Source organism: Pituophis catenifer, unplaced genomic scaffold (assembly GCF_029215685.1).
Source record: "Pituophis catenifer annectens isolate HBS135680 unplaced genomic scaffold, rPitCat1.0.hap2 SCAF_3, whole genome shotgun sequence".
Lineage (NCBI taxonomy): Eukaryota > Metazoa > Chordata > Lepidosauria > Squamata > Colubridae > Pituophis > Pituophis catenifer.
This window is the reverse complement of record NW_027256883.1, coordinates 165313995-165332662: the sequence shown is the minus strand read 5'-3', so window position 1 is coordinate 165332662 and position 18668 is coordinate 165313995. Positions and strand designations below refer to the sequence as shown.

The 18668-nt window shown below is 36.6% G+C and overlaps 1 protein-coding gene across 1 annotated transcript in view; it reads left to right on the top strand.

Annotated features, from left to right (window-relative positions):
- Positions 1-17981, top strand: part of IP6K3 (inositol hexakisphosphate kinase 3) — a 29804-nt gene extending 11823 nt beyond the window's left edge. The window contains exons 3-6 of the mRNA XM_070939705.1: positions 12467-12677; positions 13746-13924; positions 14878-15053; positions 16243-17981. Coding sequence (XP_070795806.1) covers positions 12467-12677; positions 13746-13924; positions 14878-15053; positions 16243-16695 — 1019 coding nt within the window. The 3' untranslated portion in view covers positions 16696-17981. The remainder of the gene's footprint in view (positions 1-12466; positions 12678-13745; positions 13925-14877; positions 15054-16242) is intronic.
- The last annotated feature ends 687 nt before the right edge of the window (positions 17982-18668 follow it).

Genomic DNA, 18668 nt, shown 5'->3' with positions numbered 1-18668 from the left:
CCAATTGTCCAGGAAATAATTGCACTGAAATTATTTTAAGATAAGGTTTTATACTGGTGATTCTCATTAGTTTTGGTAAGGTTGGATTAATAGATGGAGGAAAATACTTCAGTGTCTTATCATCAGGATGCAGCTAATGTTGCTTTAATGGTTCAGATGAACAAACACCTGTCAGTTAAAAGCTAGTTGCAGTTGTGATTGCAAACCCAGATGGTTAGAATGCTTTACCACTTTTATATCACAACTTGGAGAAGGGGGAGTTAAAAACCCATCAAAGAAAGGAGAAACAAGAGATAAAGTTCTTTTCCAATACAGAAACAGAAGAAGAAGCCAATTTACTACTAATGGACAGGATCTCCAAAGTCCCCTCATTTAAGCATTTTTTTCCCATTGATGCTGCAGATATTTCAGCAGTAGTGATATGAGTTTGTACTGTAAGTTAGTCCATTTGGACCTTATCATGTTTTGATTCCATGTAAAGAAGCCATCTGTGCATATTATACCTTCCATAATGAGATGATGTCTCCTGGGCTGTAAATAAAGGAAAAAAGAACCAAATCTAAAGCTGACTAGCAATGGGATTGGGGGGGGGAGTATTTTTCCATAGCTTATTATTCATTATAATTTGATTTGTTTTAATTCATGTTATTCGTTATTGTAAAAACTTGACTGGGAAGGACTTAAATTGCAGAAAAGCTCCCATTCTGATTTTGATCATTATCCATTCCATATGTGAGGGGCACAATGATCTTGGACTGGAACAACCCTTATGTATCTCTTTGATGTTGTGCAGCTTTTAGTTGTCTTAGAAAGATAAGCCAATATTCAAAGTTTTATAAATAAAAGCATGAGGGACTGGCAAACAAAAATACAATAAACTTTAAATTAGTTAAATCAGATTATATTCATCCTTGCCCATTTCCTGGTATGAGAAAGAACACATAAAATGAAATACCGTGAGATCAGATATACAATACTAGCCTAGACATCTTATCTAATTTTGATGCTGATATCTGCTCCAAAGAAATAGCACCTGTTCCAGGATTTCATAATCTCTTGGCCCAAGTGTCTTTTCATCAGGAATACTGTGGGAAGATCTCTTTGCATTTAGTCATAGGTTCCTCAGAGAAATAGTAGGATACAAATAACAGAAAAACAGAACACAAATAAACTTTAAAACAGTAGAAGTTGAGTTAAATCCATTGCATGGTAATTATTTGAACAACTATAATGTACCGGTATTATGTATTAAAGTCTATTCATAACTTCATGTCTGAGGAGAATATAGCAATAGTTCTTCAACTTCTCTGACTTATTTGCTAGTTCTAAGCCTAAATTTTCAGTCTGAACTTTGTTTCCAATGTGGAAGTAAGATTCAGTTACCAATCTGGTCAGTTTTCACACAGAAAGGTAAAAAATAATGACTTAGGTCAGCCTGATGAGCCTTTAGGTTTGTTCTGACTGGGAATCAGAGTTTCTGAAAGATTGCCAATCAGATATTAATATTTTTTATAGAAATACTTTTCATTATATCATTACATTTTGCTGAAGCCATACTAGGACACTGGCTACTTAATAGACTATAACATCTGGAAAACAAAATATAAATAAAGTACAAACCAGTCAATAAAGCCATAAAGTAAACACAGGTCGCTTCAAATCAATAGCAAAATTTTGCATAATTTTGTTAAGTTGAATTCATACAGACCCAGAATTTGAAACAAGCCCATTTGTGTAAGAGAAAACTTCATTTTGAGATATAAAAAGAGCTTGCAGTCAATAATTTTCAAAATGGGATAGGGAACAAATACATTGCTATGAATTATATAATAAGAAATATCACTGCTTCAACCAAAAGTATCCCCCCATTCGTTCCAATTTTATAATATGTATTCAGGCTGCACATTGCTTCAGTTGTCGTTCATTCTACCCTGGCTGTGAAGCAATGGAAGATGGGCTGACCCAATTAAAACCCCTTCCACCCCATTTCTTTCTAAGAGGCAAGATTTAAACATAAAATTGTCCCCCTGGGGCTGAGTTGGCACTTTTCCAGCCGAGAGCTGTTTTACAAGAATGCCTGCATTTTAAGAGTTCTTATCTGAGCTCAATAGAATATACAATCACCTCCCACGTCTCTTATTTCATTCTTTTACCATTAACATGAAAACATCAAGATGGCTCATTTTCTCTTGAAAAATAATGCATACTTTACAGGCGTTGCTTGTATTAAAAAAAAAATCTCTCCCTCTCTATAATATTGCAGAAAAAGCTATGAAATGAAGAAATCTTTTCATAAGTGCTAGCTCCCAAAAGTTGTCTGAAGTCCAAGTCTATAGTAGAGCTATCACATTTGGCCTGTAGGAATTCAGATGAGACTCTAAGGTAAAGGTAAAGATTCCCCTCACACATGTGTTAGTCATTCCCGACTCTAGGGGATGGTGCTCATCTCTGTTTCAAAGCCAGCACTGTCCGAAGACGCCTCGGTGGTCATGTGGCCAGTATGACTAAACACCAAAGGCGCATGGAATGCTGTTACCTTCCCACCAAAGGTGGTCCCTTTTTTCTATGTGCATTTTTTACGTGCTTTCGAACTGCTAGATTGGCAGAAGCTGGGACAAGTAACGGGAGCTCACTCTGTTACGTGGCACTAGGGATTTGAACCACTGAACTGCCAACCTTTTGATCGACAAGTTCAGCGTCTTAGCCACTGAGCCACAGAAAAGCTCTCTTTTTTTTTTGGTATCATCTAATGATTATCTGAATTTTGGCAGCTTAGGTATGGTAGACCTCTATAAATAGTAGCATTTTTCTTCCCATCTTCTTTTGTTATCTCACTGCTATTTTTGGCTGGCTATCAGTGTCCCAAGAAGGTTTTATACCCAATGGCAGATAAATTCACCCAAGCATGTTCTGCAAATGTTATTAATCAACAGCTCAGATATATGAATCTTTCACAGATACTGTATATCATGTGAAATGCATTCAAAGGTATCCTTGTAATTACACTCAAAGGCAACTACTTTTTGATGGGCAAAAAAGGAACAAGACTTTGTAGTTTCAGTATATAGTTTTTACTTTTAGCAAGAAGGCATTTCATGCCTGCAAAAACCACCACAGGAATTCACATAAAGTGTTGCCATTTTAAATAGGTTGAAGCACTTTCACAAAAGTAAATTCTACACAGCAATACCCAGCCTGCTGCTTCAAATGGCAGGCTGGAGTGTTAAGTCATAAAGAGGTTTGTTGGGAACTAGAAAGTTTCTTCAGACAGCTGTTTGAAACTAAAAATATGAAGGAACGGGTTTTCATAATTTTGCTTCAGATATTCTGCTGTACATGACTGTCATTCAATACCTTTACAATAAGGATCTAGTTTTCCTACAAGTATGGTAATGGAATTCCTAATTCGGAATACTAGAATTAAATACAAATTCCACTGACTAGTCCCCTATAATTTTTTAGGGCATGCCACCCCAAAAAATCCCTTCATCTGGCCTGGTATCAACATATCTTTAGACATCACTTTTGAAAAAATCTGAACGCTTTCCTAGAAAACTAAAGGTCAGGCTGAACGTCAGTAGAAATAGCTCTATATTTTTGGCATGGATTCACCAGTGGAGTTATGGAGTTAGATATTTTTATAGAGTTGCATATATTTATAACTCCTGGAGGTTTTGAGGTAGTTTAAGAGCCATTATGTAATGATATCACTTTATAAAATGTTGCCCAGCTTCCACCAATTAAGTCTACTACAAGCTAGCACTATTTCAGAAGGCTACTTCCAGATAAAACCGTCTTTTTATTCATTTCAGTACAAATTAGACAACCTTGAAATAAATGCCTTCCTTTGGGCAACATCTTCTCTCCCAAAATTACTTGTCTAGTTTAGAGCTCATTATGAGATTAGACTTATTTTCAAGTAGGTTTTGTTCAGGTTTATGTTACACATGGCAGTAAATAAATGTGCCTATTTATTTAAAAATACACATCCAGGAGCAGAGCTATAGAGACTCAAAGCAAAACAGCTTCTAAGAATTGCCGAGATGTTTCTAACCTGATACCTTCTGTAAATATTCTCCTCTGCCTGCCATTGCCATGTACAAAGCCAAACAAGTTTGAGCCCTGCAATAATAAATGTGCTGAAACTATGTTGCATATGTTGATGAATTCTACAGTCATACATATAATTCATATTGGTGCAATGAGAGTCTTGACTGTTTATGCTGCAACAGGCTAATTGGAATCTGGCACATTGTTTTATTTGCAAGTCTTTTTCATCTCTAGTTTTACCTAAACAGCTTTCTCTAAAGTATCCACAGTATCTTCCAAATATGGATCGTGATGTCAGGATTTTTCTCCCCACTTTTGCTCTTACCCCTAGGATTGTCATAGAGAAAGCTTAAGGTTACTTTAAGAACAATAGACCACTTGGCCTATGTTGTTTTCTTTTTTCTCTTCTGTGAAAGGAAGGAAGATAGAAAGATGCATATTTGGCAGGCAGCCATCTTCAAGTGCACCTAAAATGTGGGGAAAGTAAAAGCTTGAAAGTGGCCAAGAGTTTTACCAGTTTGTAATTGCCCCTCAGTGATTCCAGTTGGCTTTGTAGGAGCAGTAGACACAACCCCAGTAGGAGATGTTATGGTCATTTCTTTGGAATAAGTGGCAATTGCACAATGTATCCACTCTTCCAACGACAGTGGCCATTAATTGAATGATTAGTCTTTCAAATTAGTATATGCTATTACCCTAAGTCATTTTGTGGGTCACATGCACTACACAAAAAAACAGGCTATATTATAAGCTGGCTCAGGAATTCTGGGAATTGAAGTCCACAGGTTGTAAAAGGGCCACAGCTGCCCACCGCTGAGCAAATAGAAAGGATAGGCCATGGCCTATTGAAAAAACACAATTACTTAACCAAAATTCATATTTTACTAAACAGAGTTACCTAGCTTTCCCAAGATGCTATTTAAAATCCAACTACCAGTATATTATGGTTTATCACAGTGTAGAAATTTCACCATAAGAAACATTTTCTGGTTCTATGGTCTCTCTTCATTAGATTGATGAGCAGTCCTGCAGTATTCAAAAGCTGTTGTGGATTTTAAATTTTAAACAACATGCCAACAGTAGCATGAGCCCTTCCTCCAAACAATTTGGAAGCCTGTATAACAAGGGAAGGTCCACTTGTTTAGTTCTTTTCTACTCAGTTACCACCCTTTGGGTCAAGAAAAAATTATGCAGGAAATGCTCTTATGTGTCCCTCGCCTATTAGAGACCTCCAAATGTTTCTTTTCAAAACAAGCAATTGGAAAGCAACTTCTTCATCTCATAGAATGTACAAAGAATCCATTGTTTTAGGCTAATCCATTCATATTAGTGGCATTCTGGTTTTTTTCCCCAAGTTTATAGTTGATCGATAAAATGCCCTCTTTTCAAAAACAAATTTAAAAAAACACCAACAGCATTTATTGCAGCCTTAAGACTCTCAGTCTGGCTTGGTTCTTCAGAGCCCTTCCTGTACTTGTCATTCTATTCCATCTTATAAATTAGGGTTATTTTTAAATTGTTTTGCTTTAGTTATGAAATGTGCCTCTCGACCTGACAATTCAGGATTGAATCTGTCCCCATTTTTAGATAAAGTACAAAAATAGACAACTTGATTCATGAGTCAGAATGGCCTTCTCCTGTCTCTTTGGGTACATAGAGCAAGCATTTTTAGGCACTAAGAGGAAGCTGATTCAGCATGCTTGATATAAAGAGGAGGAATATAATTAAAGCTCTGCTTTGATATCATACGATCCCAAAGACTAAGGGGATTAAATCTGACAGTGAAATTGATACCTTATCACACCAAAACCTTCTGATACACACAAACCCCTTGTTTCACATATTTCTTCTTCATTTTTATAAATTTAGGACTGCAATACAGATGCCAGGTGTTGGATGAGATATAGATATATCTTTCAGATATACTCTTGTATTTTCTCTGGTCTTTTTTAAACAGATGGAAAAAGGAACTGCATCCAGATTTACCAGTAAATGAGAACAGGTGTTTAGCACATCTTGAGACCTCTGAACTAGGAAAATGTAATGAATGTTAAATACAGGCAAAACAAGTTTAGTAAAGTAAGAAAATGCAGCAACTATGCAGCAACTTTTTTGCTATGCAATTTTAAATGAATTTTGGATATATTCCTTGGAGTCCTCTGATATATAAATTATTTTAAAAAACTGAATACAAAAATACAGTTTCTTGTCAATTGTGGATAAAAATAAGAATGTCAATTGTTTATGCTGAATTTTGGAATGGAAACATTTCATATTCCATCACAATTTCTACATTTAGTATCTGTGGGTATATTTAGTTTGCAAATTACCGTAACAACTGCTATTGATTCTAAAGTTATCCCCTTACTTCTGTCCCTTGAAAAGTTTGAGCTACAGATCCTAGCAATCTCCATATTGTGAGCAGGTTTATATATATATGTGTGTGTGTGTGTGTGTGTGTGTGTGTGTGTGTGTGTGTATGTAAGTAAAGGTATAGCTTGAGATTAAAAATAGTGAATTGACAACTTTGCTTTGCCCTGACTTCCCATCTAAATCTTAAAATTATTCAGATATTGCTTCAGGTAGCTCATGTTGCTGAGGAGGGGGGTGCCTATAAAAGAGCAATGCTATGCAAGACTCTCAGTAGGGGCAGCTGAGAGGAAGTAGAGCTAGAATTGAAAATGCTATGCTTACTAAGTAGAATCTGTAATATCCTTGAGAAGATGGCCCACTATCACTGATGTGTCATCAAAAGGTCAAAGATGCCTCATCCACCAGCTATGATCAAAAGTAATCTGTCATTTGAGACTATGAGCTGCAACTGTGTCCCCGCCAGGCTTTATTGGGAATGGCATAAATATGTCAAAGGGTGTCTGACACCTCAGCCATGTGAGCCCCATTTAAGTCAACAGGAGAAGCATGGCTGAAATATAGAATTACAGAGCATTGTTTATTACATGGAATAAATACTAAGGTGTTTTTTTTTTCAAAATTAGATTTGCCTTGCATTGATATAGAATTAGTCCTATGCCTTTTGAAAGTAGGAAAAGACTGAATAACTGTGATTTCTCCCACCCGTTCCTTAGCCATTTCCCCCTTCCAATCTTGTAGTCATTTTGCTTTTTAGCAGCTTGGATGAAAGGATTGATAGAAGAACCAGTGGGAGAAGCCACAGTTTCTTTGTCTACCACAGCAGGTGATTTTAACAGTACAGAATAAATCTGTAGCAGACCTAAACTGAATGTAAAGATCTAAGGCTTACCTAGACATACAGCCCCCAATTCTCTGCTGCAACAGTGTTTGCAAAGCTTCTGGCACTATCCAACTGGGAGAGAAATGTTTTTTTCAAAACTTTTGGACTGTGCTCATTAAGATTAATTTCTTTGCCTACTGAACCCCTGGGACATATAATGGCACATACTTGTCCCATTCTCACCGTGGGTATTTATCTCATTTTGAAATGGCAGCAATTTTATATCTTAAAAAGCCATTAAGCCCAAATCCTAACTTACTGATACAATGTTACATAATTGAAACAGACTTGGAGGATAGCTACTTATTTAACCATGACTTTGCTCAACTGTGTTTGTTGGCTAAGTCATTTTTGGCTGGGTATCACATATATTATACAGTTTGATGTAATGGTTAAGGTGCCAGCCAAGAAACCAGGACACTGTGAGTTCTAGTTCTGCCTTAAGCATGAAAACCAGCTGGGCACAATTCATTTCACAGGGAAAATAGGAGGAAGAAGGGGTGTTATGTATGTTTGCTGCCTTGAGTTATTTATAAAGTAATAAAGGCAAGATAACAATTTAATAAATAATAAGCATTGTAAGAATAAACAAAAATGTGGATGCTCTGTTTAAGGTAAAAACATGTACCATATGTCAGAGTAAAGATTATGTATTCCACAGTATAACAGTGGGGTTAATAAAATAACTTTTAACAGTGGGGTTAATAAAATAACTTTTAGAAGTTTTCTTGGTCAATGTTACAAGTGAAACAACTACTTAATTTATAATTGCTGTCCAAGAAAACAGTACTGAGGATAATACAAGTCCTTTACCCATTACTTCTGAGCCTTCAGCATTTGAAAAATTATACAAACATATGAGACGACTATTCTAATTTGATTATGTCATGTTTGTTCCTGTTTGGAAGAACTTCTAACATATTTCAACAACAAGTTCTACTTTCTTAGTAACCGACAGCTCCCACTTTTGCTTTCCATGGTGTATTATTTTAGGGCAAGGCAGATTACTCAAATGTCACATATGTGGCAATGTGAAAAAGAGCTTGTTCTATTTTAGAACAAGCAAAGCAGCACTCTAGATAACTTAAGGAAAGGTTAAGACTAGATAATATGGCTATACTACTTTTTAATCACAATTTACATTGGGGTGAAATCAAATCTTAAAGTAATCTTCTTTGCCTGATTTGGATTTTATTTGATTTCCAAAAATGATTATTTCATCTGGGGAAATTAAAGGCACTTCATGCTCTCTTACCACTCAATAGTGAAGTTCAAGGAAAAGACTGTATATAATAGTAAATCTGAACCTTCTAATCAGATAGCTTCAGAATGCCTACAGAATGGGCACTGGAATCAATTTGAAATGCAGGAATAGGGTGTCTCATAGCTTGTCTTTTAGAGAGGTCAGTCCTGGAATTAGAGCTGTGTAGACCAAGTTTAGCTTAATTTTAAAGGATTTTGAAATCTCCAGTCAACAGAACTGTGTTTCCCCGAAAATAAGATCCAGTCGGAAAATAAGCCCTAACATGATTTTTCAGGATGCTCGTAATATAAGTCCTACCCCAAAAATAAGTACCCCATTTAAGATTATCAGCCGGACAGACACATTTAGTACCATATTTCCCCAAATATAAGACCTAACTGAAAAATAAGCCATTATTTTTTGGAGCAAAAAATAATATAAGACCCAGTCTTATGTTCAGGGAAACACGGGTAACAAATTAAGCAAGTATACTAGCGTTTTCTAATATTTAGTGAGATATAATATATTTTAATTTAATTTATGGTAATTATTTCTAAATATCTATCTCTTTATCTATCTCTATCATCTATCTAGCTACCTATCTATCAATCATCTCTCTGTCTATCTTAACCTTAACCTGTGAAGACTTTATAGTTAATTTCTCTCAACTCTTTTGGTGCTGTGAAGATGCCTATCAGAATACAGACAAAGTTTTCTTGCCAAGATTTCTCTAGATTCCTCTCCTTACCCAAATTGGAGGACATGGAATCATACTGAAAGGGAGCCTGGATAGCTCAACAGACAGAGCTCTGTAATTTAAGACCAGCTGTCTGCAATTAAAGTAAGAACATGGCGTTCCCATGTAACACCCCTCCTGCGCGAGCTGCACTGGCTCCCGGTGGTCTTCTGGGTGCACTTCAAGGTTTTGGTTACCACCTTTAAAGTGCTCCATGGCTTAGGACCCAGGTACTTGCAGGACCGCCTACTACCACCAATAGCCTCCCACCGGCCGGTACACTCCCATAGAGAGGGGCTCCTCCGGGTGCCGTCAGCCAAACAATGCCGACTGGCGGCCCCCAGGGGGAGAGCCTTCTCTGTGGGGGCACCTACTATCTGGAACGAGCTCCCCCCAGAGATACGGAGGATCCCGGATCTGCGCACCTTCCACCGCGCCTTAAAGACCTTATTATTTCACCAGGCCGGCCTGGCCTAATTTTCCCCCTCTTTTATAAAAGATTTTTAAAATTTTAAATATCTTTTAGTATTTTATATATTCAATTTTAAATGGGTTTTAAAAGTTTGGGGTTTTAAATTTGTCTGGGCCAAAATTATTTAATTCGATTTTATTCTATTTTTAAATTTTGTATTGTATGTGTTTTTATTGTTTGGCTGTGCACCGCCCTGAGTCCTTCGGGAGTAGGGCGGTATAGAAATCTAATAAAATGAAATGAAATGAAATGAAAGATCAAATCCCGCCAGGCTCAAGGTTGACTCAGCCTTCCATCCTTTCTAAGGTAGGTAAATTGAGGACCCAGTTTGTGGGGGCAATAAGCTGACTTTGTATAAATATACAAAAGTATGAAGACTATTGCTTAACGCATTGTAAGCCACCCTGAGTCTCCGGAGAAGGGCGGCATATAAATCAAATTAAAAAAAAATTAAAGGAAAGAAAGACAGGGTTGACTGTGGTTGTGGTTACACAATCCAGTTGATTGTGTAATTTAACTTATATCCTTATTCTCTACTTTACGGGGGCAATTTGACACACCCAACATTCCGACACAGGGATTAGGCCTTTGGAGTATATTATTTTGCTTGCCAACCTCCTGTAACTCAGGAGCTTGAGCACACAGCAAGAATTTTGGATCAATATGAACATGGAGAGATTGATTATCCCCCATCCATAGTTGACATCTCCACATACTTTAAAGAAATGGCAGCACACCAAAATAACATATATCTGTCAGCCCTTCAGGATAACCTAGGTCAGGAAAAAGACACTACATAAAGTACTGGGGACACTATTTTACTGATATAGGCTGTAATAATAGAAATTCTGTCAGTATTTCTTCTTCTCTACCTCTTATATCAAAGAGAATCAAGGCAAAGCAATCTTGGGGTTCTTTCTTGTACTTCCTTGTTTTCCTGGGCCAAGTTCATGTTTTCCTAATAGTTGCTGCAGGAGATGAAGCAGGAGAACTAATTATCAATTTCTGTATCCAATGATTTCTTAACTAATACTTCTTCACACAACTAAACAATGCCTATATATGGACATCATCAAATGGAGTACATAAGATTAAGTGACCATACTATTGTTAAAAGGAGGTATAGCAACTCAGTTATAGCATTAAAATTATGGTCAGGTGCTAACTGTGGACCACAAGCTACCTATGTGCAAGTGCTAAACTAAGGAAGAAGAACAAAACCAACAAGGTTAAAACATATGAAGAACGATTGCAGGAATTGGGTATGTTTAGTCTAGTGAAAAGAAGGACTACGGGTGACATGATAGCAGTGTTCCAATATTTGAGGGGCTGCCACAAAGAAGAGAGGGTCAATCTATTCTTCAAAGCACCTGAAGGGAGGACAAGTAGCAATGGATGGAAATTAATCAAGGAGAGAACCAACTTAGAACTAAGGAGAATCTTTCTAACAATTAGAACAATTAACCAGTGGAATGGTTTGCCTTCAGAAGTTGTGAGAGCTCTGTCCATGGAGGTTTTTAAGAAGAGACTGGACAGCCATTTATCTGAAATGGTATAGGATCTCCTGCTTGAATGGAGGGTTGGACTGGAGGATATCCAGTGTCCCTTCCAATACTACTTTATTATTCTTTTTGTATAATCACATTTTAATACTGTGAAAAAGAAGAGTAGAATGAATAGATGGACTCAGTTACAACGGCAATGTGTGCATTTTTTAAATGCCTGTAGGACCACGTTAGGGACAAATTGTGATAGAGAAAACTATGGGGTCACTAGAAACTGACCCTGACTTGATGGCATTTAATCAATCAGTTTTCTTCAAGGCCTTCTCTTACTTCTCTATAAAGTCTCATATAAACATGGTTTGGAATAAATGTCGAGCAAATAAAAAGAATTCAGTTGTGATCTGATCAAAAGTTACATAATGCAACATCTTGTTTCCACAAAGGCCCACCAGAATTTGATAGAAGCTTGAGGGCTGAAGCAGTTTCTTAATTGCATTCCCTAGAAATTTGTAACAAATTTCTTGTTGTTTCTGTTATGCAGCTGTATTACATAGACATAATTAATACTTACTTGTAATTGCTTACCTTTCTTTCCATGAATTTGTTTCTGATCTTTTAAAATTGTTCAATATTATAATCATCACTGCATTCTGTGACAAGTTGAACTGCAGTTTAACTCTGTATGAAGAGCTACAGTTTATTTTATTTGCTTTGAATATGGGACAGTGGTGAAATCCAAACTTTTTTTACTACTGGTTCTGTAGGCGTGGCTAGTGGGCATGGTGTAGCTTGATGGGCATGGCTTGTGGGCAGGGCAGGGGAAGGATACTGCAAAATCTCTATTCCCTTCTCACTCCAGGGGAAGGATACTGCAAAATCCCCATTCCCTCCCCACTCCAGGGGAAGGATACTGCAAAATCTCCATTCCCCCTCCCCACTCTGGGGCCAGCCAGAGGTGGCATTTGCCAGTTCTCCAAACTACTCAAAATTTCTGCTACGGGTACTCCAAACTACTCAAAATTTCCACTACCAGTTCTCCGGAACCTGTCAGAACCTGCTGGATTTCACCCCTGATATGAGGGTTCTCAAATTAACAGTGAACGTTTATTAAATTAGTAAAAGAAATCTGGGATTGTATCAGATTTTATGTATATGAATTTACATATCAATTCTTCCACATTGATGCAATTTATTTTTCCACTTAAAGGTATAATATCTGTGTACCTCAAGAAGGATAGCATGGGAAATCTGAATCTTGTAGCCTGCCCACACACAGATAATCACACTTCCTTGGATAACACCTCAAAGGAGTGTTCAATGACAATATGGCAGAAACTCAACCAAGCAAAAACCAGCAAGAATGATCACACATTTGTCAAATGGAATCACAGCCCATTCACAAATGTCATTGAAAGCAGGTAAGCAGTACAAAAAGCCAGAAATGCAATACAAAAGAAGAAAGCTTAATTTTCTGGTTTCCATCCAGTGATTTACTAACATGAATCCCACATTTATGTATGGGCCTTGCCCCACAAATGAGTTCTAGGATTATCCAATTATTTTGACTTGCCAGAAAACTGTACTAGCATGAATATTTTTAAAATGAATTGTTAGATTTATATTGTACCTATTCCTCCATTGCCAATCACAATCTTGCTTGTATTGCCTCTATTTCCAGCCCAGATACTGTACTTGATTTCCATCTAAGATAATAGATGACAAAGTCAAACAGATTTTATATACCTTGAGGCTGCCCTTGGACAGAATAAGCTGCTTAACTTCACCAATATAGTAATTGAGGAAGATGATCTATCTAATCTTCTTTTATTGGCAGGAAGGGAGGGAAGAGGCACCTTAAGCTCATGAATGTTTTTCTTTTAGATAAAAATGGACTATGTCTGAATTATTTGCACAATTTGGGGGATTTATTCTCAATTAAAGTGTTGGTTCGTTGTGCTGTTCTTTAAACTATAAAATAAAGTTTCCCTATATTCGTTAATCAGAAAACTGCTTGCTGGTCATGACTAACTGATAACTGTGTGCATTGCCTATATGTAAATAGTGCTACAATTATTAACCCTGGGTAGGTTACAATCCAGAGGATGGTAGAGGACATGAAGACCTGGAGGAATGTTGTCCAATGGGGTCGCGATGGGTCGGGCACGACTTTGCAACTAACAACAACAAGGTTACAATCCTTAGCATTCTGTCTCACAATGAAGATTGCAGTTTAGTGCCCACATTCTTAAGAAGAAGTCAGACTGAACTCAGTAAGGTTTACTTCTAAACAATGTACCAAATGGCTCTGTCAGGCTGCAGTTTGAATTGTGGACTTGCAGAATCCTACTTCTGACTACATGGGTTTAATACTATGTCTAAAATCTGGCTGATATTACAAGGATATAGAAATATGTATATATGCTGAGATGTATAGTGGTAAACTTTTCCTTCCAGACAATAAGATAATCAGATTCCTTTGTGTCTAGCTGCCATGGGAACACACGACTGCAGACAGATCTTCAGTACCACCAAGATGTATCATCACTTATGGAGGATGCCAATGGGAACCAAGAGGCAAATAACAGCTTTAATCCTTGGGGATTGCACTGTCACAAGCAGCATCTAAATCGCATGTCTTCCAAGTATAAGGAAAATAAACCTCACCGTATCTTTTTTCCTGAATTAGCTGAACATTACAGTACACATGTATAATTGATAATTTGTACTTTTTAAAGGCTGCTAGCGCTGTTATAAGTATAAACATAAAAGGGACAGTTTATCAAAAGTTTAAGTGCAATATGTTAATGACAAAAACAACATTTTAAGTCTAAATTACACACTGGGTATGTTGGTAAACATGTATTTCAGTGGGACCAAGATTGCAGCAATGTACACACTAAACTTGATGAAACTTACTCTCAAATATTTTGATCTGGATTTGTCTATAATAGCAAAAATGCAGAATTTAATTTATTTAGCACTTAACAATTACCACAAAGGCAGCCATGTATCTCCAGTATAGTAATAATTAACAGTGTTAATCTTGTTTATGCATCCTATTTCTAGATATTCTTATAACAAAAGTGTTACCATGCCTATTTAGTAAACATTTGCAGGAAACCAAATTTGCATCTCATATATTTTTTTAGTTTCACTGTTTATATTTGATGTGTAACAACTCAGAATTTTGGATTCTTATAATCCAGATTATAAAAATATTTAAAATATTGCATTTCCACTAGAATGTTATACAGAGACACAACAAAATTTTGAATTTGTGCTGAAATTATATCTTTTCAGATATAATTTTTTAAAAAAGACTACGCACTTAGAAATTGTATTCAAGGAACCATGATACCCACATCCTAATAGTATCTGAAAGCCCAACCTTGTAATTAAAACTATCCTTCAATGTATGTACATTGATTGCTGGCCTCTCTAAGAAAAAATATTCTATTGACCTTTACCAAGGATAGAAAATGATGGACAGATAGCTCTGAGACACATTTCTCATGATAAATGAGCTGAAATGGAAACAAGAAGCTAAGCACAGAAACTAATGGAAAACTGCAAAGTAAACCTAAGTAAAGTACTGATTTCCTTAACTAGTACATCCAGAATTTCTTTTACTAGAAAATGTTGTATCCAAATATAAATACCCATGTGTTTTGGACTTAAAAATGGGAACCAGGCAGCATGGTGATGATGCATCAGAGGAGAAGAAAGCACGCCAAATAAAGAAATGTGAACAGAGTACATCAGCCTCCCTTGGAGTCCGTATTTGTGGCATGCAGGTGAGCAGAAATCTGTTTTGAAAATTACATGTGTTACCATGAAATAGTACCATGAATTTAGTGATTGTAAATAAACAGGGGGTGGGGGGATAAATTAAATTCCAATATGATTTTCCATCCAAGCATCTCTGTGTTAGCCTAGGTCTGTGCTTAGAAAGACATAATATATCTGAAATGCTTGTTGATCGGTGATAATTACAGTTTTCCAAAAAATAATTTGCAAAAGTTATGTATACACTTCTGAAATCTTTTGGGGAAAAGATTGGTCATGTTGAAAATCACTGAAAACCCCACCACAGTGCAGCTAATACTAAACTAAATAGCAATCACAACAAAATGTCATCTCTTATCTAAGATAAGCAAGTGTATAGAGACACAAATATGCAATGACTATGGTCCACTATTCGGATGAGGAATGCCCATTTATTTAAATGTATCTGAATTACCCTTACACTCTGAAGAAAGCTAAACATCAGCTTCTTTGCCACTAAAAATAAGGATAATTCATATAAAGCAAATATATTAGAGCAGCAGGTTTATTTTAGGGTTTGATCCTCCTACTAACTACTTTAATATAGAGAGACACTTTAGCAGATGATCTAAGTCAAAGACAATCATCTACTAAATAAATTCTTCCTTAGAACACAAAGCTGTCCTGTGGCTTTGAATAATTGCAGCTGTGTAATCATCAAAGCAGTCATTTCTGTCAGTGTGGCAACTGAAAGTAAATTTCAGAACAGGATTGCCTGAGTATAAATTTATTTTGCCATCAAGCACTATTAAATTAAATCCTTTGACATATACATTTTTAAAAAGATGATATAGTAGCTCTGAATGTTGCTGGGTAACATGGAAACCAGTAACTAGCTCAGCCCAAGTACGTCATTGGTTTACTGAAAGAACGCACTAAAGAGACTTTGAAAAGAAAGATACTATACAAATATAATAAATAATGTTAAAATGAATGCAAAACCTTGATCCCAGCTTGTACTTTCTCAACATTTCAGTTCTCTGTATGCAGGACTTTGTAGTTCTGCCTTGCGGTGATAAAGATAAATATAATAAGCTTCTAACGCACACATTCAAAATGTACTATTGAGGCTTTCAGAAGGAGTATATAAAATCACTTAACGAATTACAATCTGCAAAACAGATGGCTAATATAGATTGTTATTGTTTTTAATTCAAGGTTTACCAGGCAGATACCATCCAATATATTTGTAAGGATAAGTACTATGGACGAAAACTTTCACCAGATGGCTTCAAGCAAGCCCTTTGCCAGTTCCTTCACAATGGGAATCATTTTAGAACAGACCTTGTGGAACCAATTTTGTTTCAGCTGAATACTCTGCTATCTGTCATCAAAAATCAAAATTCTTACCGGTTCTTCTCTAGCTCACTTCTCATAAACTATGAGGGACTGGAGAAAACAGTGTCTTCAGAAAATGACCCTCAGGGACATTATCAAAACATAGTCTGCTCTGCTTCACATGGAAATAGCCATCCTAAAGTTGATGTTCGCATGATAGACTTTGCTCACACAACTTACAAAGACTCGGGATATGAGGGACCAGATCATGGTTATATTTTTGGTCTAGAAAACTTAATTAAAATTTTCCAGAGTATATCCATGGGAGAATGACAATTACGGAATTAAAGACTTGTGATTTGAAATAGCAGAACCAGCACATTGGGCTATAACAGTAGGAAGCCGTCCAGCTACTACAGCAGTAAAAAGGGCAGTTAGTTAAGGAAAGCTCAAATGAAACTATATGCCACTATGGATTGAGCAGAAGTCCTCATAATTGTGAACCATTGGACGATTTTATTTTCTAATTTTACTGTTGCCTATTCATATCATTTGTGAAAAAGAATACTTGAAAATAACGTAAAGAATTAAGGACTTTTTTTAATGAAGAGCCATTCAGATTTGCAGGGCGAGCAAGGACCAAGCAATTATGAAACTCATGAAAAGAGCTATGAAGATAGGCTGGCAGGTCCTTAAAACAATTCATCTTAATTCATCCAATTTGATGAGTTAAGGACAATCACTTTTGAACAAACTTAGCTACTAAACAGCAGTATTTTAAAAACTTTAACTCCTTGTTCCTTTGTATTCCATGCTAGTGTCTATGCCAGTGATGGCGAACCTTTTCAGCACCAAGTGCTGAAAAGGTTGCACAAAAATGTCAGCGTGCACACACTCATCAGGGCCGTTTTCAGCACTGCCACGCACGAGAAGGGATCGCGCTCCAGAAAAGCCGAACTTCCAGTGCACACACTCCCAACAATCAGCTGGCCAGAGCACATGTGTGCACCGGTTTTCGGCACCCAAAGGATAGCTGATCATTGCGCATGCATGCATGCCAGAAACCCAGAAAATAAACAGGCAAGGCCGCACATGCCGGGCAACATGGCTTTGCGTGCCACTTTGGGCCCGCATGCCATAGATTCGTCATCATGGGTCTATGCCAAAGTATTTTCCAAAGAATAAGTACAATCAGAGCCACAATCAAAAGCAGAGGGTATGAGATATTCTCAGAGAAATATTTTAAGATATTGATGGAAGAAGAGACTTGTTACAGAGAGGGCACAAAATCTGGAAAGAGCAGTTATGGAGGGATTCATACCTTGATACTTCAGGTCAGAGTTACACTGCAGAGGAGTTAAGACAATCTTGAAACATGGGTGTACCGATACCATTATGGGCCCAATAATCCTCTAGACATTTTATATTCAACATTTCTATGCATGTATGTATTTTTCTTGCATGTGGGATAACCATTACAACAAACTTCACAAAATGTTTACAGGAATATGGAGTATATTACTGGTAAATAAAGAACACTGCTCTCATGTCATATGGAAAATCCACTGAGTGTTGTAAATACAAAATATAGATTTAGAAATATGCAGGCAAGACGGAATGTGAAACTGTAAATAAAGTGTATGGGCCTTACAACATATTGACTGTGTCTATATTTCCTTATGCTATTTCTCACAGATCTGTCAATATTTACATAATTGCTGTAAAATCATGTTTTCCTAGTTTAAATACCAGACCTCCGGGGAAATCTTTTCACTATCTAGATGTTTCTTTAATGTGGCCTGTGAGCAACCACAAATTGTGTGACAGGCAGATTAAATCATTAGGCCAAGTACATATTCCACTTAGCTTGCTGCCCAGCTTCAGGAAATTGCTAGAAATTATTCACAATGTTGAATACTGTTAATATGAAACGGACATCGCAAAATCCAAAGCAATTCCACATAGACAGTCATAGGCTCTGGGTGCAAAAGGATTTGTCTTCATTTGAGCTGCTTGTCAAACTCAAACTCTTGTTGTGTCAAATATTTATAAAATAATAATTTGACATTAAGAAAGCAATTTATGCATGTATTCATTTTCTGCAACAATCTAGATTATAACTGTTATAACTACTAATGCAGACTGTAAGATATTGAGCTAGTTCTTCTAAATTAAGCATATTGATATATATTTGATGGAACATCTTTCAACATTTAAGTGAATGTATAAATAAAAGTTGCAGTTGTATCCTAGTTCCAGGGAGGATGCCATATAAAGTTCAGTGGGATTTATTACAGCACAGAATT